The following is a 22361-nucleotide window of genomic DNA, read 5'->3' as shown; positions in this document are numbered from 1 at the left end:
TTGGTTTGGTTGATCTGCTGAATTTCTTCATATACAGGAGGTTTTTAGTGACAGTTCGTCATAGCTCCTATAAAATGGAAATGTGGAAAAGAAACTCGCGCCTCTTCATGGCTAATTAAGAGAGCTCAAATCAGCTTTGAGCACGTCAATTGAACAACTGCCTCACCTGGTACATAAACTCCCATTTATCGCTTCGTCAAACCAGTTTCATTTGATATTTGTCTAAAGCAATACCTACCAATCATCCCTTACAATGACTTTGTTCAAGAAAGGAGCCTTTGTAGCTTCCCTGGTGGCCTTGATTGCCACGAACTATTGTATGCAAGCTTCTGATAGTGCTTTGTCTGAAGTGAAGCCCAAACATACTGTTACTTCTCCCAAGCCTGTGGCTCCTCCATTGAAGAAGCCTCGTGTCACACCCACAACTGCTCGATGCCACCACGGCTTTTCCTACTTCGACAAACTGACCGAGCAATGCCATTTGTTGTGGGATAACAAAGAGGCCACCCAATTCTTTGAAACTGATTTCATTGGGCGTTTGCCCAAAGCCATTGCTGCCCGTGTCACTTTGGTGGAGAAGGAATGCCCCAACACGTACATCCGAATGTATGACGGCTTGAAGAAGATGTGGGCTGGGCCTGTTCCCACGTGGGTGGATATGTACATCCAAGGGCAGAAGGAGGTGTTGCCGTTTCTCCACTTCCAATGGAAGCAACGCTCTTCTTGGAGTATCCTGGGATTGGTCCGCGTCTGTTCCGCCTTGAACAACACCGTGTTTGCCCAAGATTTAGAAGAGCTATTCTGATCCTTTGAATATTGAAGGATGAATTTTTGCCCTCTTGGATAATAAATGCATATCCAACCGACATTTTGCTTTGACTTTGTTATGGAGTGTTTATCAGCGTGGGTAATTTTGTGCTTTAACACAGTGTCTGAAAATGTTCAAGACTAGATATTTAGTTAGGACATATTACTCAATTTTCCAAAGGGAACTGAGCACCCTTCAGTACAAAAATTCATTCAACAAGTGCTGCATTTATTACTAATTAATCCAGAATTAGTCTGTACCTCTGTTGTCAAGATTTTGTTTCGATCTGGGATTTCAAATACATGAAGCTACCATATGTATGATTGGGCATGGTTTCATGAAGCTTTCTATAGCTATTCCGAAGATTAAATCTCGCCAAGGAAGGGGCAAAGCCATGCGAGTGTGTTCAATTGGGGTCAAAATCGTTGTTCGGTTTTTCATTTTAGACCTGCCCGATGAGAAACCCCGTATCACGGGCGTCAAGGAGAGCTACCAAGTGGGAGAGAATATCAAGGCTTCTTGTACATCTTGGCAAAGTCACCCGCCAGCCAATCTCACGTGGTTCATCAATGGCGAACCAGTAAGTTCCATTAGTCGAGACCTTCCAGCGTATTCTGCTTTTTAGCCCTTCTCTCCTCTCTGTGGCACACGCCAAGTATCGAAACCATCGATTCACTCAAGCATTCATTGCCACTCATCTGTTTGTTACATGTGTATTTCCAGGCCAAGGAATCCTATTTGCGTCGTTATGATCTTCGGCGGGAGTACGACGAAACGTTCACCACCGTGTTAGGTCTCCACTTTGACGTGCTCCCCATGCACTTCCGTGGAAACGCCATGGTCCTCAAGTGTACCTCCAGCCTCCTCTCCATCTATTGGCAATCCAGTGAGGTGAGAAACCGGGAGTGCTCAGCCATTGATCTCATACATACGAGTACATGAACCATGATGTATGCCCACATGATGGAGTATTCATGAATTTGGACATATTGAGAAGTACTTCCTTGCTTCAGGTCCATTTGAAGTAAGATGGCTTTGCCGTTTGCATTCGAAAAGGGTCTCACTTGACACTTTTTTTTATTGGAGTAGTTCCGTGCAATTTGGGGTGAAGTTCCAAGCTCCTGGTTTCAGGCCAATATACTTACAATTGAAGGAAAAAAATTTGGGCAAAATTAATGCGTCCCACAATTGTAGCTGTAATGTGAGGCAAAAGGGGTAAACAAGAGATCAAAGATGACAAAGAGAGTCTTCCAGTTAATGGTGGTCTTATTGTTGTTTGAATGTATTAGATTGCTAACCATTGAAGATAGTAGCGTTCATGTCACACTGAACACTGCGGTGAGACTTAGGGTTTGACGGGCTTAAATGCTTTGATATGCCTTGATTGCAGGTACGGATCAAGCAGCAAGTTCCTCATATCAGTCCCATGATCAATGGACAAGTACCGAGCTCAAGTCGGCGGGGTAACGCCCCTACGGTCCTTGACAAAGCCCTCCCACCTTCCAAGAAAGAGAACATGCCAGTGGAGCAACTGACCTCACATAACTACTCGGGGAGTGGGCCCATCCAATTGGGGCACACATCCATGATCTTCATTCAATCTGTGATACTCATTGTGGTTTTCGAGTGCAACCATTTTCGCTAGAGAACCAATGTTTCCAGGACGCCCACGGTGACACCTTCAGTGTTAATTATGTTAATTAACGACATAACGGATTAGCACCATAACATAGTGTTATGAGCTAGAGTTCTGAGAATAATCTGATTAAGTGTGAAACCAGACGTTTTTCAACAATTACAACTACTATTACTGCTCCTACTACTACCATTCCCATAAGTACTGCTGCTGCGGCTATTTCGACTACTTATTTATGTAAAACCATCATTAATAAAAGCAAAAATAAACTTTGAGGTTGCGTGTTTGTATTGAAAAGAGTACCGAAGAGTTAGCAGAGAGCATAAGCCCGAATGGTTTATATGATGAAAATTCAAGCTTTGCACTATTTTCTGTTTCTACGGAGGCTTCTTCAATGGAAATCTCTGGATGGCTGTAGTCATGGTTGGGTCATTGGTCATTCGTTGTTGAGGCACTACCATGGAGATTGGTCCGTGAGTGGTCAAAGGGACCGGAATCCGGATCAGGGTTCCTGAAAAAAAAAAGCATTTTACTTAGATCAGTTGATGAAAGAGTTATCCAAGAGGTCAGATCGAATTCGAAGACTTTTTTCTCTTATGCAAACTCTATGAGAAAGATGAATCACCCTCTGGGGCGTTTTGAGGCCGAGCCGTTTAGGAGAGCCGTTGACAATGTAGAGGTTATGGCTAACATGCTTGGAGATCAGTTCTCTAGTGTGTTTTGAACTCCGCAGAGATTAGTAGCAACCGCCCATTGCTCTATCGATGAGTTTGCTCAGATTAGCGAGGCTAGTCCAGTTGAGCACTTGGATGATCTTGTAGTTGCAGATCAAGATGCTTTAGAGCCCATCAAGGACTTGAGACTCTGGAGCTCTCCTAGCCCTGATGGTGTGACATTTCAGTTTCTGATGAGATGTTCAATCATTCTTGCTTCTGTTTTCTCATAATTGATGCGTTGCATCTTGGATCAGGGTAAATTTCCCTCGACTCTAAAGCTAGCTCACGCTGTTCCAATTTTAAAGGGGGAGATATATAATCTGCCATTAATTATAGGCAGATTTCTCTCACTTCGAATATTGCGAAGGTGTTTGAGAAGATCATGAAGTCCAAACTTGTTGAATTTCTTGAAGTCAATGAAGCCCTTCCATCTAGCCAGCACGGTTACCCAACTGATTGAACAAAAAAAAACCTTATTATTCAGGAGCCAGAGAGAAACGACTCAGTTGATGTTGTTTATCTTGATTTTGCCAAGGCCTTTCATACAGTAGATCAGGGCCTTTTGTTGAATAGACTTTTTGACATTGGGATCCAACGCAAGGTTCTCAATTGTGTAAGAAGCTTCATTCAGGATAGGAAGCAAATTGTTAAGGTCGAGGGATCCCTTAGTGACATACATGATATCGAGTCAGGTGTTCCTCAGGGCTCCATCTTAAGGCCCCTCATTTTTATAAGATTCGTTGCCCCGCTTCAAAAGTTTAGTATTACTGCCAGTCTCTCTTCTTAAGCTGACGATACAAAGTTAGTTTCTGGTAGGCATGGTCAAGATTCCAGTAGCCTTGCAAAGGACTTGGATCAAATCTATTCTTGAGTAACTGAGAGTAATATGGCCTTGAACGGAATGAAATTCCGCTCAATGACGTTTGGGTCAACCCCTTTAAATACTCCATTCGTAGATAATGGAGGTAAAGATAGTGAGCAGGTCTCATCTATGAAAGATTTAGGTGTAGTCCGCCAAAATAATGGAAAGTTCGATGAGCATATCCAGTTGAAGGTGGGTAAAGCTTTTCAAATGTGTGGTTGGATACATCGCACGTTTAAGTCCAGATATAGCGTCAGAATGCGAACTCTGTACAAGTCGGTTGTTCAGCCACATCTTGAATATGCTTCAGCAGGTTTGCAAAAGGTCGAACAAGTCCAAAGATGTTTCACTTGGAACATCACAGGACTGAGAGAGCTCTCGTATTGGGAGAGACTAAAAAAGTTGGGACTGGACAGTGTTCAGAGAAGGTACGAAAGGTATCTGATACTGTACGTCTTCAAAAGCATCCATGAACTTTGTCCCAACCCAGGATTGAGGATCAATTCCAGTGACCGTAGAGGCTTAGACTCAAATTCGTTGGTAGACCAAGTATCATATAAAGATTGAAAGGTAATAGATAAACGAATGATCACCCTTCATTTTTATAGAACTGGGGGTTACATCTCTGGAGCGCTTAGAGAAGCTGGTGTTGGAGTGGAACCATACAAATAACAAAATAAAAAAGGTGAGTAAGCAAAGAGGTACGTAAGACGAACATATTTTGTGAAACAGATACAGAGTCACAGTATATCACTGTTTTGAAAATGTATGTGCTGTTTTACGAAAAATGGAAAATTGCAAAGTCGGGAATTTCTTGATTTTTCTTTTTTTAGATAGTGGAAGCCCTTAACGTCAGCGTTGAAGAAGAGAAAATAATACGGAACCTAAGAGGGATGAGCAGCATGTTTAGAGATAAAAGCAGCTTGACGGGATCAGAGTTTCTCATTTCTCCATCAAATTTCATTTCCAGCGAAAGCGATAAAGAAAGAAATATTCCCGAAATTTGCCGTGAAATATCGAGAAATCAGAAGCTTCAAGGAATGTAAAACCAAAGGCAATGAGCCCAAATAATAACACGAAGTGGAAAAACTATTGCGATTCCAGTTCCTAAATATATACTTGGAGCTGAACGAGGGAATTATATCTCTAATATTCTTCTTTCTTCCAAATTTGAATCATGAATTCAACTATTTATTTCACTCAATTTACAAACTTTTGTCTGGAAATTCTAGGAAGTATTCGATATGGTAGCTCCGATCTTAAACAGGAATGCTTGCATTGACAGAGAAAGGTGTTCAGTGTTTCATACATCTTAAAGGCTAGTCTGATGAATTAATGACTGTCGAGTTATTCTCGAGAATCTAAAAAGATTCAAAATCATTTTTGCAATCTGAGTTTACCTGAGGTTAATGATTTTAACTCTACCTACAGTGTTCAGATTGCAGGAAATTTTGAGAACATTTTGGGTCTCATTCAATTTATTTTTCGTCCTCGCTTCCCTGAGAATAGAGCACTGCGAGTGACCCAAAACCTGAGAAGGTTCATCTTTCGGTAGTAATATTGCAACAAATAATTCGTTGAAGTGCAATGATGATGAACGATACAGGGAAGTAAATTAACATGGCTCTTCTTCATCCAAGAATTTACGTGCTTCATTAAAATTTAGACTCATTATGGATTGAAAATTATAGTACTAAACTAATCTGTTCCAACACTTCATCCATCGCACCTGGATGTCACGAGCATGATCTCCACAATTGGCCCGTTTCTTTGGAAGTCATGTTTGACAGATTCCAAAATTTAATCCATTGTTTTATTTATCGCCAAACTGCTTTACTTATCTTAATATTAAGCCTGAACTTATTGATCCAACCCAAACTTCTACAGAGAAGACACTGTAGTAGGGAAAAAATGTCATCATGTAAACCTGTGAATCTACCAACAGTCCAATGACGAATCTGTCAAAGAATTTTATTAATACAGAACTTAGCGGAAGCTGAGAAAAATTGAGATATCTGTTACGCAGGGTAAGTTTGAGGGCTCGAATAGTCTCTTTTCAGCATTTTTACCAAACGTATTCCGCTCTTTCGTGGATCATGGCTGCAATGTACAGCGTCTCCGATCACAATGGTTATATTTTCTGCTTAAGTGTTTGCTCAAATGCCAAGACATCTAAATATGTTTTTCTTTGTCAAAGAGACAAAAGGAACAACTTTTGTGAAATGCACATGTTTAAAAGTAGCTCAGATAAGTGGGTCACTTAATCACTAATCACTTAAAGCCCATTAAAATGCATCATTGTCACAAACGTAGTCAATCAGTATGAAGCATGCTCTTAGTTATGTATTGACGTAAAATTTCATAAAATTCTATTGAGCACATGCTTAGTTATTACAACTTAAAGGTTGCGTTTTACGCCTTAAACGATCAAAAAATGGCACAATCGTATTTCCAGTTATTCCCAAGGAATATGATTGTCTTTTTCAATGACACGAAAAGAAATAACATTTCTACATTTTCTTTAAGATTTCTTTCAAAGCTAAAAGTAGCAAAAAATGTCGCTTAAAACTTACAAAACATGTAAAATTGCCTTTCATTTTAGTTAAGTGCCAACAGCTACACTATCCTATTACGTTCCTAAAATATTTGAACGATAAATAAGACAGTTTAATTTCCAAAATTGTCACTTTTTTGCAATAAATAATTTCGACGTACTAGCGATGTTTTTATTCTACGTCAATAGAATTTTGTCAAAGTTCAAAATTAGGGTTGATTAAAGTTGTGATTGACAAGTATGGCATCACAATTGTGAAATATTGACAAAAGTAAGTTTGATATATATTGCAAACTATATTCGGGTTTTCTACCTGCTTCAGAAAATTGAAACATTTCCATTGATATTTTAGGCATAGAAAAAGCTTATTATATTTCTTGGCAATTGCTTTAAGATATAACCGAATCAATTTGCAGTCAAATTTGATGCAAATGCAATCTTTGAAAACGAGATGTCTTTTCGTTTGCTCTATGGATTTAAAAAAAAATCTAGTTGGAAACGCAAGTAAGGTTACTGTTAACATTTATCGATTCCGTTTTTTGGAAATTTTGTCTCTTTGTAGATTTTAAGTGGATTCATATTTTAATATGAGCTGGAATCTACGATGATTTTTTGCAAAAGTTGTTCTTTTTGTTTTAATAACAAGGAAAAGCGTTGTTAAAAGTCTTGTTATTTGCAAAAATAAAAACTTCATCAGTATTGTGAGTAACACCGTGCAACGTAAAGGATGATGAATCAAACTAAAACATTTTTGCAGCACTGGCTAGCATAATGATAACTTCATACTGCAAGACAGGTTTATTTACCTTTGCATTTTCGTCACTCTCATTTGCTTTTTAAAGGTTCAAGGCTACATTATACTTTGCAGGTATTCCGCGATTTTGAAAATTGAGGCTAAAATTCAAAATAAAGTTTTTGATGATTAAGGATGGAAAAAGTGACTTTCAACCTTTATGAAGGAAAAAAGAGAAATGCATAAACCCTGACCAAAGTAGAAAAGCAAAAGTACAAAAAATGCAACTGCAAAAAGAAAACAAACTAAATAATTCTACAGCCGTACAATTCAAGCATCCATGATTAACACAACGTCAAAAAGATGAAAAAACTTGAAGTTTGAAGAGTACACAAAAAGAGCTTTCAGAAATTGAACTTTCGAATAATAAGTTAGTATTGAGCTTGGAACCCCGAATGAAAACGTTTTCAGGCACCAAGTAGGACACGAAATTCAACTGCTGTGTTTCCTTTTAAAACAGTTGTCAACAATTCGATTAAGGATCGTCAGTAAACTTTCATTCCTAAGAATGATCAAGAATTGAAGTTTACCGGTTCAACACTCACTTTTGCACTTGTATATCGTGCCATGCCATACTTAGTGATACATTTGGATCGAAACTTCAAAGAGAACCTTGGAAAAAACATTTAATCAGGTCTCGTTGGCATGAAACAGATTTGGAAACAGAGTTTAAGTTGTTATCTGCCTAGTCAGCCGAATCTAATGGGAAGCAACTCCTTAGGAAAAGTGACAAACAGAGGAAAGGATACTTTTTCAACGGGCCTTAATTTAGCCACAGACGTAACAATGTCATTTATCAGTAAGAGGCGCTATTTTATGTTAGTAAAACAACTTTTGTTTTATTTCAATCACTCTGCTACAAATGATACCGAACACAGAAGAGTCCTCCCGCTCGTTAGTCGACAAAGTGTTAGAAAAATCATGGTTGAAATCACAAAAAAACTCATGAAGGTAGGGGCTAAATATATTTACCGTCCACCTAATATAATATGATCCCAAACTCACCTTCAGGGGTGACCATGTGACCGGTATTGATCAATTGTAATTTGACCTCAGGTGGGAGGCTGTTCACCCTAGAACTCGACTGGGAAGCCATATTTGTGACTGTTGTGGTTGTCGTAGGACCGGGGATCATCATTATGAGGTTCCCTAATTGTGGCTCATTCACAGACCTTATGGAAGAGCTGGACGAAATGGAAGCACTGGGATTGGTAGGTACAAAACCAATCGGATGGGTTCCATGATGAGCGACGGATGGTTGTGGAGGCGGAGGAGGTTGGCCCATGATGCTCTGCGAGAATGGCAAAAAACATGAATGTCTTCATTTCATTTATTACAGGGTGGGCACCAGGCCATCTTTGTTTTGAGTCGAGCAGTACCCATTTGCAGAAAACAATGGGCTGAACCCGAATTGTAGCCAGCATCTTTATTGGTGGCACGAGTTCTAATTGAATTGGACCGGACACGCCCTGATTAAATCAAAAGATTAACCCTTTCTCCGCCGATAGAAATGTAAAACAAAAACCATCATCGGAACCGTATTAGACCCTGGATTCCTTATTCGAGCTCGATTGAGAAGCCCTGTGAGTGATCCTGTCTTGGTCTCGCTTGACCCTCCAAAGACATCGAATGCGACGAGCGAGAGCAACTTTAAGTGGTCGCGAAAGTGATTAATCCCGTGCTTCGGCCATTGGATCGATTTTCGAAACAATGACTCCTTGAGGGCCTCCCAATGTCGGCCAAGAGCGATTGTAGGTGTTTAGGAGATTGAAATAGCCACTTGACAATTGACTTTTGAAAAGTTCCCTCCAAGGAGATAAGCAAAACTTGTGTATTGCTTATGACGGGCCGATTTTTCAAATAAGGCCATGATTGTCACCACAAAAAAGAGCTCTCGAGTCTCTTCATCTCGAGTTGAGACAAAAAGAAATAATCTCTTTATTAGTGAGTTCGAGAGCAGACCATTGACACAGACTCCAGCCATAGTCGGTCTTGGGTTCATAGAAATGCACTGAGTTAGTCGTTGTGTGCAGGATTCATCCGGACACCCAATGGAATGGCGATGGTAGTCCTCACCCACACCACTTATGACCCCATCAAAATGAAAGGCTGGTTTTTATGTCTTTCTTCCGCTTCAATTGATAACAATGTTGTTTATACGCCTGGATTGTTAATTTGACTACCAAATACAGCTCCCAGGATAAAGACATCCACTTAATAACGTTGATATCTCCTTGTGGTTTGGGCGTAACACAGGTGACAATTTCATTGTTCTTCCGAGGAATCTCTTCAAAACGAGCATTATGAGTGCCACAATGAACGAGCGAGTTTTAAGGGGATGTGATATCGAGCATTGTTTGGATTGAAAAAAAGATTGGCGAAAATGGCAATTTCATGAGATCGAGAAATGCTGGAGAAGAATGATTGGCCGCTTAGTGACACGGCCAGATTAATGGCTTGTCCATTCGGATCTAATAGCCAAGGTTGGTTGCAAATCAGGATTGACATAAAANTCTAATAGCCAAGGTTGGTTGCAAATCAGGATTGACATCGAATCAGAGTCGAAAATCAGCCAATTTAGGGCCGATTTTATGGATGGCCAGCGTCAATGGCAACCGAGAAGGCAATTCTGCGTGCAGCTGTCAATAGGTTGTTTCTATGTTTCAGATCCAAGCCACAGCCAGGTTAACTTGGAATATTCATTTTGTTTGTTTGTAACACAAGTAGCAGAGTTTGTTCCGGCAATTAGCTGAGTTAAGCAGGTCCACTTTTCTCGGGTTTGGCGCCACCGAAAACTGAAACTGTGGGAGAGCGCGAGATTCTTCTTGGAGAGGTCGTAAATTAGCCTCTCACTCACTTACTTACTTACTCACACAACTCCTAGTCACTTCCAAGTTGGTCGTGTGATTTTAATACTCATTTATTTTCAGACCCACAGATACTTGGTTGGGTTTACTTTTGAAAAATGAATGTTTTTGATGCTTATCTCCGTTCTGCTTCCCCTCAGCCCTCCATTGACTCAAGATACCCTTCTTTAAGAGCCTCCTGTGCGGATGACTCATGAGCAAACCACAACCAGAGATGTCGGCACTCAATGCAAGCACATTTTGTGCTGGCACCTTAGCGTCCAATACAACCACTAACACTAAAAGCATATCTCTTCCCCAAGATTCAGGATTTCAAAGTTGGAACCATGAGCACATGTCTCAGGGGTTCGAATATGGACGGACCCTTGTAGCACACCTCTCAGGTGGGCTTTCGGTATCGGTCAGTGTGACCGGATCTGGGAACAACTCCTACGGAATTAAGCTGATCCGACGATGCTGCAAAAGCAGTAAAGCTTTCCCAATTTGGAAAAGGTATCATCACTTAACAATGGCCAACTAGCATCAATTGTTACAAAGCATGCAGAGAGGGATGCAGAGCTGCCAAACGCTTCAGCCAGAAAGAAGGAGAGGGACTCCGTTTCGTTCTTAACAGAATCACAAAGTCTGCCAGAGCGCCCCGGCCCAGCCACGATTCATTCACACAGGGTTGGTCTATAATAACCCCATTAAAGCGCTGCATAGAGCTTCCCCTCCGCACGTGGGGAGGGCAATATTCTCCGGGTTAATCTTCTTTCCTTGATAACATCCCTGCCTTGATATGCAATTTGATGCCAGTTTCTCCCGGAGTTCTTTCATTTAGAGGTTTCGGTTGTCGGGAACTAAATCGTTGAGAGGCTGACTGCACCTACGAATTGAACTAGGCATTGATTATTCCACGGCCACAACCGTTTATCTGAAACAATCAGCGCTATTGTTACAAAAATTTGATCCCCAAAATGTATAGGTATACGGTATGTATGTCTTTGAAAGCGCAATGGCTAAGAATGGGTTACAGTGTGGTTGAGCTAAGATGACAAATCGGCACATTTGATTTAGTGGAACCAGGGCAGGAACAAATGATTGCTAGGAATCCTCAATTGGAGATTTCAACTTGAGAGATAGAAAAAAGATTTGGATCATCATCACTGGGCGAGTGGACTGGAAGCAACTCGGGATTCCCTCCCAATATGGGCAGGATCTCCAGCAAAGAGGAGGAGAAGGAGGAGGGTGAAGAGGATGCCACTGAGGCAATGAAAATCGTATTTGTTTGAGAACCAAATAGACAAGGTGGCAGTAGCCGTTTTTGCTCACGGAGACGTGCCATTTATCAAATTTCATTTGCATTTCCCAGCTCTGACAGTTCACAAGGTACATACGTACTATTCCAGTACCGGGTCTAAAAAAGCTACACACATTCCGTGTCACCGCGAAGACCCAAACGATGTTGTATGACGATGAACATTAGCAGGTGTTTGATGGAATTCGTGGCTATAGCGTAGACTCGTAGACAAAAAAGCCACCTTACAGTGAGAAGACGTGAGAGTTGGAGAAGCAAGTTGGAACCAATAAATCCAAAAATAAATTCTGGGAGAAAAAAAAAACCAATAGCCCTGAAGGTGCTAAAATAACCCACGGAAAATGGGTTTTCGTTTCGACTCGTGGTCAGAGCAGAAGCGAGGCCAATCCATTGACAGAGATCAAATTATAGATTAGAGTGTAATGTTTGTTAAGACACGGCCACAAAACGGGAGCCAATTGGTTGGCCGGAATAATTTAACGCGCCTAGCGATATATTTTCCACCTAAACACACTTGTCATGCATTGATAATAGCCTACCTTAGGAGCTTCCCCCGTAATTTGTTGAAAATTGGCAGCACTTACCCGTTTACCCATTCCCTTGCCTTTACTTGAGGCTAGGGCTTGGGCTTTGAAGGCCAGTTTGGGATGAATCCTTGGTGGTTTGGCTATGGATGAAGGTGGAGGTTCGATTTCCTCCTCTTCATTGAGGGAGGTCGAAAAATCCCGATCGCCTTCCTCAGACTCCTCCTCACCTTCGCCACTTTCCTCCCCGACATGGTCAACCTGAAACAGAAACAGAACTGTTGATTCAAGTAATTGTCAAGCAATTTGCAACAAAAGCCACCTCCCTCGTCAACTGAGTATGGGAGGGAGGTGGCGCTCCGCCCATTCAAAGCAAGTAGCACTTTAACGTGTGGTCCTCTCCAAAACCATATTCTTTTGGTCACGTCCAAATGATCTGTTTTGTCATCGAGGGGCACTTATTAGGTCAAAAGATGTTCGCAAGTTTTCTCCCTCCCTTGTCGGTGCGCATAACAAAAGAAGCGAGCCCTCTCTCAACCTTCAGACCATATTTTATGGACAAAAAGATCGTCCGTCTGATCAAATATGGAAAAAGTGTGACATTTATATCTTTTCCAGCTTGGCTAGCTTACCCCCCTTCCTCTTTTTTGTCTATCCCCCGAAGCCCCAGAGAAAAGAAATTCCGCAACTTACGGTGGAGGTTGATAAAAAAACGAGAAACGCTGCATAATCACGCAACCTAGCAAAATGGCCAAGGCGCACCATATATGGATATCGTGATGGGCATTAACTTTCATTTTTCCACATCATCGCCTTTTGGTGCGAAGAGAAGAAGAAGAAGAGAGAAAGAGAGAGAGGAAAAAAGATTTCAATTGTGCACCACCTCCAACACGTCAAATGGCATTACTGTACATTGCTTGTTAGAGCCTCGGAATTTCGAACAATGTTTGGGGAAAAATATGTAACTCATACTCTGCACCATTAGAGGTTGTTTTTGTGGCAATGACACCACCACCGGGAAATGTATGATGTAATGTCAAGAAGAACATGTTCCAATGGCACCTCGTCAAGAATATTTCGTGTTTTCTCAATCATTGGCAAGGTCTTCCTCCTCGACTTGGACGAACATTGGAGAAAGAAATGGTCTTTTCCCAACAGGGTTCCTCACCATTATCACTAGCCAGGGATGCGGTTCCAAGCCATTTTTCATGGCCAATGATCATGCCCTGCCAAGATGTCTCAGCCCGGCTTGATTTGATGGAACTCAACAGGAGCTTTTAGTACATTTTGAACATTATCATTTCTTTTTGGCTGCATTAGCCCCTGAACCTTGCTTTGAGAACGAAATTCAATCCAATCAAATCTAGCAAACCTGGAGGCAGCCATTTTCACCTCGGAATTCGTGACAAAACACCTTCTGTCATTACTCAATTTGATGAAGTATCCATCCACCTCTGCGACACTTTTTCATGCTAAATTTTTGAAAAATGTTCCCTTCCCCTGATCAGAGTGTTTTCCAAACCCAAGCAAGAACTTCTCTTTACTCAGTGCCAGTGCCAGGGCAAAAGTCAAAGCGAAGAGACACAAAGCAGCACAAATCCCAATCACATTTCGAAGGCAGAATCATCGCTTTGAAACAATGCGATTCATTCTACCCAGGCTCCTGCACGTCAAGTTGTCCTCGTCGCCGTCTCAAGGCATTGTATTCAACAGGAATTGGCATCATTCACTGTTTCACCCACCAAGGAAGGTGGGTTTGGAGTGGGGTAAAATTGCTTGATAGATGATGAAGAAATATTGATGGAGATAAGGCTTGATGCTCGACCGGGCTCTGACCTGACACTTGACCACGAGGAATCTGGAAATAAAGTCCTATCTACAAAGCTAACATGTGTTGATCCAGAGTCACACAACCACCACAACACCAACCACAGCAGCAACAGCAACAACAACGACGACCACGACGACGACGACGATTGACTGTACGCTTACGACTGACTCCCTCCAACTTTGATGCGTGGTACTTCGAGAAAACACGAGGACGAAAAACGTATGGCGAGAAAATGCACTATCAAATATTGGAGAATTCTCAGAATCAAGCCTAGCTCGGTCTAGCTCCAGGGAGGTTCGTGAAGTTGATAAAAATAAGTCTGCATTCTTCGCCCATTGACAACAATCTATGATGGTACAGTCGGTAGGATTCCGGGATTGGATTTCGTTTTCATACATGCTACGACGACTACCTTCACTATTGGGAGTGTGAGAGAGAGAGAGAGAGAGTGTGTGTGTCTCTCCAATGTTTGATTGGAGAAGTGATCAACAATTCTGAGCACGAACGAGGAAACTATGTCAACTGATTGGAATTAGAGACGAGCCTTGGTCAAATGCATTCGAAGCCTGGCCAGTTGTGTGCTGGATTTTTACAGAACAGATGGATAAATTGATGGATACACTAGATGGATGGATGGATGGATGGATGGATGGATGGATGGATGGATGGATGGATGGAAGCATGGATGGATGGAAGAGACTGAGAGTATCTTTGAATAGACAAGGATCCCTCGAGTTTGGGGCATTTAATGAGCCATGGAGACGGGATGTCATTTCAAATTTCCAGCCAAGCTCAAAACTGAAACAAAACTGAAAATGGTTCAGCTCTATGAAAGGAAAATCTTTCCCATTGAAGATAAATGTTTGAAGAAATTTGCCATATCCTCCATTAGATCAACTTCAACGTGCTCATTTGGGTAGAAATATTGAGATCGTTTTAGGGTGTTGCAGTTTATTGTATAAAATTCACACACGGTTAGGATTTAGCTCATTGCTCTTTTCCGACAGATTCGTTTAAAATGTTGAAAGATTTTTTTGTCTGAATTTGCCGTTGGGAATATAATTTTCAAATGTCTCAATCTTAACATCTGTGATTCCTATTAACTTTTATTCCAATATTAAATCGGATCCACTGTTGAACTAAAATTAGCGACCAACTAAAATATACACTAGGGTTGTTATTTTGTGAGCAGAAAATATCATGCGTTTATAATTTTCATAACCCATATGGTTGGTGGGTTATAACTAGAGAGTCCGAAATCATTATTGTTTATGGTATGTTTTCTAAACCTGCCTCAGTGGATGACGATAAAGAGTATCGGATTAAAGAAAAGGGTTATGGAGTAAAAGTAAAGCGATAAGAAGGGAAGGTCTCATTGGTCGACTTAACACATTAGGTTAAGTCCTTTGTAGTGTGGCGGCGAGTCCGGCAAAAGTCGGACTAGTACGATTCCTCTGACTTTTTGACTCTTTGTCGGACTCGTCGAATCTTTTACTAAAGTCAGAACAAGCAAAAAGACTCGTTTTGCGATATTTCAAGCAAAAAAAAAATCAATCATTTTCTTCGGACGAGTCCGGCCAATTTCTTCAATATTGAGGAAAAGACTCGAGTCCGGACTCGTCCCAGCATTAGTCGTTTGGCACTATTCAACCTCAATGGAAGCAAAGATTTCTGAGGAGCTTTTTATCTTGTTCCTTTGTCGCACAAATATTTGACTGGAATTCTGGTTGATCCAGGTGGTCGAGGCCTTTCCCTTCTTTCTTAACTTCTGAAAATGGTTAAACATAAGAAATTATATTCAATTTGAGCTAGATTGAGACACTGAGACAATGCATCTCCATCGCTATTTGATCGATTTTTCACGATACCCATATCCTTCCTTGAATTCCAGACTTGCTACATTTTTCAAATGCTTCTTAACGAGAAAGGCCTTTGTAAATGATGATGTTGAGCTTTTTTTTAAACAAGTCTCCCTGCCCTGTTCTTTTTTGAATTTCTTTATCATTGTAAGCCATTGTAGACCGACCAGGATTTCTGTCTTCCAAGCATTGTAACGTATGGCCATTCCATTATCCTACATATAAGAGCTTAGCTGGCCTTCTTTTGTGCTTTTGTAAGGAATCTACAGAGACATTACAATTGTGTCATAGCTTATTGAATTTGACAGATGAACAAAAGAGTTAAACCCCCGCCACCGAGTGAGCACAAGCTCCTCAACAAAGACAGCTACATGCGTATGCATGTAACACATGCAAACACGCACAGGTCCGTGAAACCAGCGAGCAGTACACAGTAGGACTAAACGAACAGGGTCTCATGTAAAATTCAGAAAAGCCTTCAAAATTCCTATTGAGATTCAAATTCTGGCCTCCCCTTGACTAGCTCAGTCAGTGCCTATGGTCGCTCGCCAGTCACGGTAGGCCAAGAAAACCATGAACGTAGGTTGAGCGGAGTGACACCACAATGATAGCAGTAGTAGCAATAGCAGTAGCAGTAACAGTAGTAGTATTAGTAGTAGCATTAAATAGCATTGAGTAGGTGGTTGATCGGGGTAGAGAAGAGCCATCCACCATGTCAATAATCGACCGGACCTGCAATCGACAGCCCACCAATCACAATGCAGCATGTTATGTGGTTCTAAAGATACGGTACACATACTTCACATAAGTACACAGCCCTATGGTTTTTGTTTTTGACAAGAGAATCGCCGTATCTTCCAAACTGGCAGGAGACTGACGTGTACTCAAATGGGTTATCAATGGGAACAAGGACTCAATTCAAAATAACCATGTTGCTCGTAAGTCCATTCAATTTGAAGCCATGATTCAACAAGAGCATCCACACACATCCACACAACAGGCTTGATATTTGACAATTGTTTATCCACTGAACAAAAAAAAACATTTCTTGTTTTCAAGAGTGTCACATTAACTCATACTTAAGATTTTATAGAAGGGCCGAAAAAGTGTGTTATGAAGCAAATTCAATGCTAGTGCCATGAAGTTTACTATATGTCCTCAAAACAGCATTTGTTCAAATTGTGTCGTTTGGATGGTTGTCAGTGGGCCTTCGATCTGCCGAGATGGTTTGATGGCATCTTTAGATGGTAAATTTTGATCAAAACGAGCATTGTCATTGTCTCTCCTTCTTCTCTCTCTCTTTCTCTCTTTCTGTCTCTCTTTCTTCCTCTCTTTTTCGTTCTCTTTAATGCACAGTACACAATGGCCAAAAAGGCCCGCTTGGGTGCCTCCTTTCTATCATCATCGAATCGACGACGACCGTTCTTCTAACCGTTTCTCTTCGACGAAACTGGTCACACAATTTAATTGAACTCGAAATTCCTGCTCCCCCGAAACCCGAAAACGCTTTTCCCACCATGCATGAGGCTCTTTCGTTCAAAAAGAGCTAGGAATTTGCTCTTGCAGTGACTTTTATGAGGTGTGGAAAATCAGCCATCATATTCCATAACACAACACTTTTTTTCTCCCATGGTCTCTTCTCTGTGGAGCCAATGGATATTTATTTGCTTGCTGCCAGTGGTTGGATGGTTTTCATTGCAATGCACGAGCTTCAATGCTTGTGTATGGATGTTTTGCCAATATCATCAAAGACCCTGGACTGCTGGATTGATTGACACGTTGCTTGATCGAGTTCAGTGAGGCGTTGGTAAAAGGCCGGCGTTTTCAATACACTCACTTAAGTGTGCGGATGTGTATAAGCTATCATGAAGTGTCACATGGATCTTGGTTGATTACTTCCCTGCCAAGAAGAACCCATCAAAGCGAGGCTGAGGGAACCGTTTTTTCCTGGGTCTCTCTCAGCATGACAATTGGAGTCGACACGGTCAACAAGGCGAATGAGGCGAATGAGGACCCACACTGTATTGTATGCACGTACGTACGAGTAGTTCGTAGTATAGTAGTGGTAGTAGGAGTGGTGGTAGTACTACATAGTACTAGTAAGGTCGAGTCGTCAACCCTAGCGTAAGGAACATATCAGCTTAGTAATAATACAGGTTGACTATCAGAGTCTTTGAGCTTCGCACCCCATGAGGTCATTTCCCCTTCGCTCTCGGATGGTTTCGAATAAGTGTTGTCTGGCGATGCGAGAGATATCGCGTCGAGATGCAGCGAATGGGAAAAATGGATCCGTTCACGCCGGAACCAGATGGCCAATTTTGGCCTTAAATGGCCTTAAATGGCATCAGAGTGCACCAGACAGGTGTTGCCCGATCTCGGTCATTTTAAATGCTATCATTTCGTGCGTCTTTTAAGGCGCTAGGCCGAAGCGTTCGTGGGCAAATCCCGCCAAAACGGGCCATGTGCATCTTCCACCTTCCATCTTCATATAGAATCTCTTTCGGCGCGAAAGACACGGCGACACAAGCAAGAGCAAGGGGACTGAGACGAGAGAGAACGAGAGAGAACGAGAGAGAAAACCCGGAGCATCAGGATGGATGGGTGCCATGTGACTCGTCGAACGACCAACAACCAACTGAGAAAGGAAAATAAAAAGAGAAAGACCGAACACTGGCTTTTACACCAAGACATTGGAGTATCGTCATCATGATCATGATGATCATCATCATCGTCATCAACCGATGGGACTGACTAACAAGGTTGAAAAAGACCCTCCAAAGGGAAAGAGAAATGATGGCAAAGATCCAGAAGCTTCACCCGAGGACCAGATTTGTTTGATGACGATGACGATAAGAGGACGAGTCTGATTGGGATTCGAAGGATTCGACAATGATACGACCAACGACCAGTTTGTTGCTATTTGTGACGACTCATGCTCTTGCTCCTGCCGGATGAAAATGGAGATCTTGCAAAAAAATCGGATAGATCCCACCTTGAAACTAGAATCTCTGCACCCTATTGATCGCTTGGATGGTTGTGCCACGAACATGGCTCTTAATCAGGAATGGCAATGGGTCAACACATGCATCCATTGACCATCACATGCATGAATTCCAAACTAGGAGTCACGCGTTACCGTGCTCGTGAACAAAGTCAAAGTTTGTCGGTTGCTGAGTTCGCCATGCAATTGTGGGGTTAACATTTTGCAACGAGCCTTCAATCTGGGTAGAAACCACCGACCTGGACGGCATCACCAGAAAACCACGAGAAGAAGTACAAGTGGAAGTGGAAATGGAAGCCGAAGGAGGGAAAAGGGAAAAGGGGAGAAGGGAGAGGAAGGAGATGGAGATGGAGGAGGTCGCCGTGAAGTTGGAGGAGGGCCGTCCTTCCAGTTAGCGCCATAATTGATTGCTATTCTTTGACTGGTGCGTGGGAGTTGGGAGAGGTGCGAGGATAATTCAAGCCGACAATCAGGCAACCAGCAATGATAACGACGACCACGACGACGATGATGATGATGATGATGATGGCGATACCCGAACCGAGGATCTCTCTCTCTATCTCGCTCGTTCTGACTTGGCCCCTGTCGGTGGATCCCAATGATGTCCGTTCGTGAATTACTCGCTTCGCTCGGGCATATTTAACGCCAAGACCAAAGTAGAGCATTCAAAAAGCAATTCCAACTCAGATAAGTGACCACTGATAGCTAGCTGAGAATTGATTTGGGCTCCAAATGGAGGGGAGCATGCATTGTATCTTGCCTTTTTAGGGGTCTCCACCAGCTTTACTTCGTTTTTCGGAGACATCGGAACATCGGCACATTGAAACATTGAAACATCGGCACATCACAATATCAGGATGGAGGAGGAAGAAGGTGATTCAGCCTCCGTACGACGACAAACTATTCCAGAGTGATCCCATGAACGGATCATCATAATCATCCTCATCTGGAGGTTCATTTATCAGGAACTGCTTTTCAGAAGGGCGTATCGAAATCGACCGAGGAGGATTGGACAAATTCAGAGTGGTGGGATTTAATTTCGAGTCCAGTCATGGTGCCATCGTTTCAGCTAGGCCATCCCACAAACAATACAAGCCCGTCGCATCAGCTTCCCCCTTCAAATATTGATCCAGGCGGTTAATCCCTTCACAATGGCGTGTTTCTGTCTGCTCATACTTTGATGTTAGTCTCTTGGTCTCTTGATCAAAAGTGGCCCAAGAGTCCCTGGAATCGCAATTGCAACACATTAGATACATTGTTTCTCTTCATTTTACCTGTGGAACACGTAGTACACTTGTTGTTGTCGTGTGCAGAACTGAGGTTCAATCAAGGCCTCCCCCAAAAGTAGTTAAGTCCCAACTAACTTCGAACAACTTGAGAACTATCTAAATCAGCCAAACCACCATCTGCATCTAGCATGTCTTTCCAATTATGCATTGGCCCAGATTGCCAAGCTGTCTCGCATTTTATGCAAGGATGCAAGACCAATTGATACCATGCAATCACCACAGCGCAAGTATTTTGCACTGAAATCCCAAAAGTCTGTCCACACTTGGAAAGCAATCCGAGATGATCCTCTCCGGAGTAATCATGATTTCCCCCGGTTCATCTTGTTTTTTTTCCTTCTCTTTCTTTCGTCCGAATTGAGATCAGGGTGTGTAACTCCGTTGGAAGCTAATCCCACGATTAAGAGAGACAAATCCGATTTCGCTCCGGCTACCGTCGCATCACGACAAAACGATCAAAAGCAAAAAGTTATCTCCTTCAAAGAAAGGATTTTGATCAAACGGGTTGATAAAATGGCATCACACTGCGGAGTCACCAGATTCAGATGCTACCGTATACTTGAGCTACAAAAGCAGGAACAAGCAACCACCATCTTTTTTTTAAAGAAGGTCACCAACGCCAAGGGACGATTCTTTGAAACCAATCCAGGTGAGACTTTTCGAGCCTTCAAGGTACTTCGGTACGAGTATGTGTGTGTATGTGTGTATGTGTGANGTGTGTATGTGTGAGGGGGGGGGGGCAGCTTGTACTTGGGAAAAAAATGATAGTCTGGATATCATGTCCAAAGATAATTCCCTTGTTTTCAATCAAAAACCTTCGCTGAATTTTAAGTGGTTCAACCACCGAGAGTGAGATGATCTTGGACTGACCAAGAAAAATCAATACTACCTCCTCATTATATCCAACGAGTTGTGTCGGCTGATAAGAGTGGTGGGAACCTGATCTTGGAATCAGAACCGGAGCACCTCACCTCACCGGTTCAGAGAGAGCATCAGAAGTCTTGCAGCTTCAAGTCAAGCCATCCTACCACTGTATTATCAAGGGTGATATGAACGACAAAAGCATGAAAATGGGAGGATTAGCGAGTCAATGAAGCGGATTATCGGGATTCTATGGCTATTTCCATCCAAGCAACATTCACTGCCGTGGTCCTCCCCAGATTGGCTTGAGCTATGCAGGTCGGGAAGTTGACTTGGAGAGAGACACACACAGACAGACACAGAGACAGGCTAGCAGCGGCTTCTTCAAGGAGCTGAGGAGCCCCAAGAATTGAATTCGACTGACACTTAGAAATGCCAAATTATTTCTGGTCAATTAGAGAGACAACCTAATGAATCACGACTTGATTCTTGAAACGCCTTGGACGGAGCAGTTGCTCTCGTCGGATGAAAAAGTCTTACATGCACTTACACGGGCCAAGTTCAACCACACGAGGGGAATTTTGGATTGGCCTTTAGCCAACGGAAGAAAAAAGCAAAAAGGCCTCATTCTGAACAGGTGTAAAACATGGGAAAGCAAAGGCTTCCTCTCAAACTAATTGAAAGGAAAGCGAGTGAGCATATATTGTTGGAAGCAAGGATTCATCAAGTGTGGCTGGTTAGATGGTAGTGAGTTGACCTCCTGTTCAGGTTAATGCCACGATATTGAACAAAGTTCGAGCCGACCAGAGCTCGTCTCGTTCGTTTCGTTGCTTGGTTGGTTGGTTGGTTGCTTGCTGCTTGCTTGCTCGGACGGATAGTTGGTTGGCTCTTTTTCTGCTGTCAGATCGACCCCGAGCCGTCAAGATCATTGAAAATCGAGTGAAAAAAGGGGTTTTATCAAAAGCACACATCACCAAATTTATGGGGTCATAAATAGTTGTTTCATGATATTGATATTGACGTGTTGAAAAGAACTTCTCTCTCGCGAGTCAAGTGGATTCTTTAGATAGGCAATTGCGGTCAGCACCTTCTTTTCTGAGGCGAACTTCAGGTTGGAAATATATCAAGGTGCAAGGATCACGACCCGACGAGGTATTTCCATTCCTGAATGAATTCAACACGATTTATCGTTTAATACGCGGGGGAACTAACGAAGAACCAGCTTCACAACATCGTGATCCCGTTCCATTTTTTCCGTCTTTCGTTTCAATCCTGAAGCACCACAAGCACAAGCTATCAAGATAACAGCAACGAAATGTCACTCTGCGTAAGCTCAAGGAGGACAAATCTGGCCATAAACTAAAGTGGCATTAAAGTGAGCATTGAAAGATTTGCTACTTAAACTTTCGACAAGACAATAGGCCACAAAAGCGGCCAAATGCACCCGATGGCAAGCAAGCAACTCA

General features: G+C 42.2%; 2 protein-coding genes across 5 annotated transcripts in view; one reads left to right on the top strand and one right to left on the bottom strand.

Moving 5' to 3' along the window:
• LOC131890918 (cell adhesion molecule 2-like) overlaps nucleotides 1–2681 on the top strand; it is a 61385-nt gene extending 58704 nt beyond the window's left edge. For both annotated transcript variants that reach the window (XM_059240373.1, XM_059240372.1), the window contains 3 exons: nucleotides 1255–1388; nucleotides 1532–1699; nucleotides 2199–2681. In XM_059240373.1, coding sequence (XP_059096356.1) covers nucleotides 1255–1388; nucleotides 1532–1699; nucleotides 2199–2453 — 557 coding nt within the window. In that variant the 3' untranslated portion in view covers nucleotides 2454–2681. The remainder of the gene's footprint in view (nucleotides 1–1254; nucleotides 1389–1531; nucleotides 1700–2198) is intronic.
• Nucleotides 2682–2714: 33 nt separating this feature from the next.
• The window catches only part of LOC131890917 (serum response factor homolog), a 51090-nt gene continuing 31443 nt past the window's right edge, over nucleotides 2715–22361 (bottom strand). The window contains exons 3-5 of one of the 3 annotated variants that reach the window (XM_059240369.1): nucleotides 12073–12318; nucleotides 8375–8660; nucleotides 2715–2955 (exon numbers count right to left, since the gene is read on the bottom strand). In XM_059240369.1, the coding sequence (XP_059096352.1) occupies nucleotides 2822–2955; nucleotides 8375–8660; nucleotides 12073–12318 (666 nt within the window). In that variant the 3' untranslated portion in view covers nucleotides 2715–2821. The remainder of the gene's footprint in view (nucleotides 2956–8374; nucleotides 8661–12072; nucleotides 12319–22361) is intronic. The other 2 variants (XM_059240370.1, XM_059240371.1) reach the window with 2 other exon arrangements.

Source organism: Tigriopus californicus, chromosome 11 (genome assembly GCF_007210705.1).
Source record: "Tigriopus californicus strain San Diego chromosome 11, Tcal_SD_v2.1, whole genome shotgun sequence".
Lineage (NCBI taxonomy): Eukaryota > Metazoa > Arthropoda > Copepoda > Harpacticoida > Harpacticidae > Tigriopus > Tigriopus californicus.
This window is presented reverse-complemented; position numbering and strand designations above follow the sequence as displayed.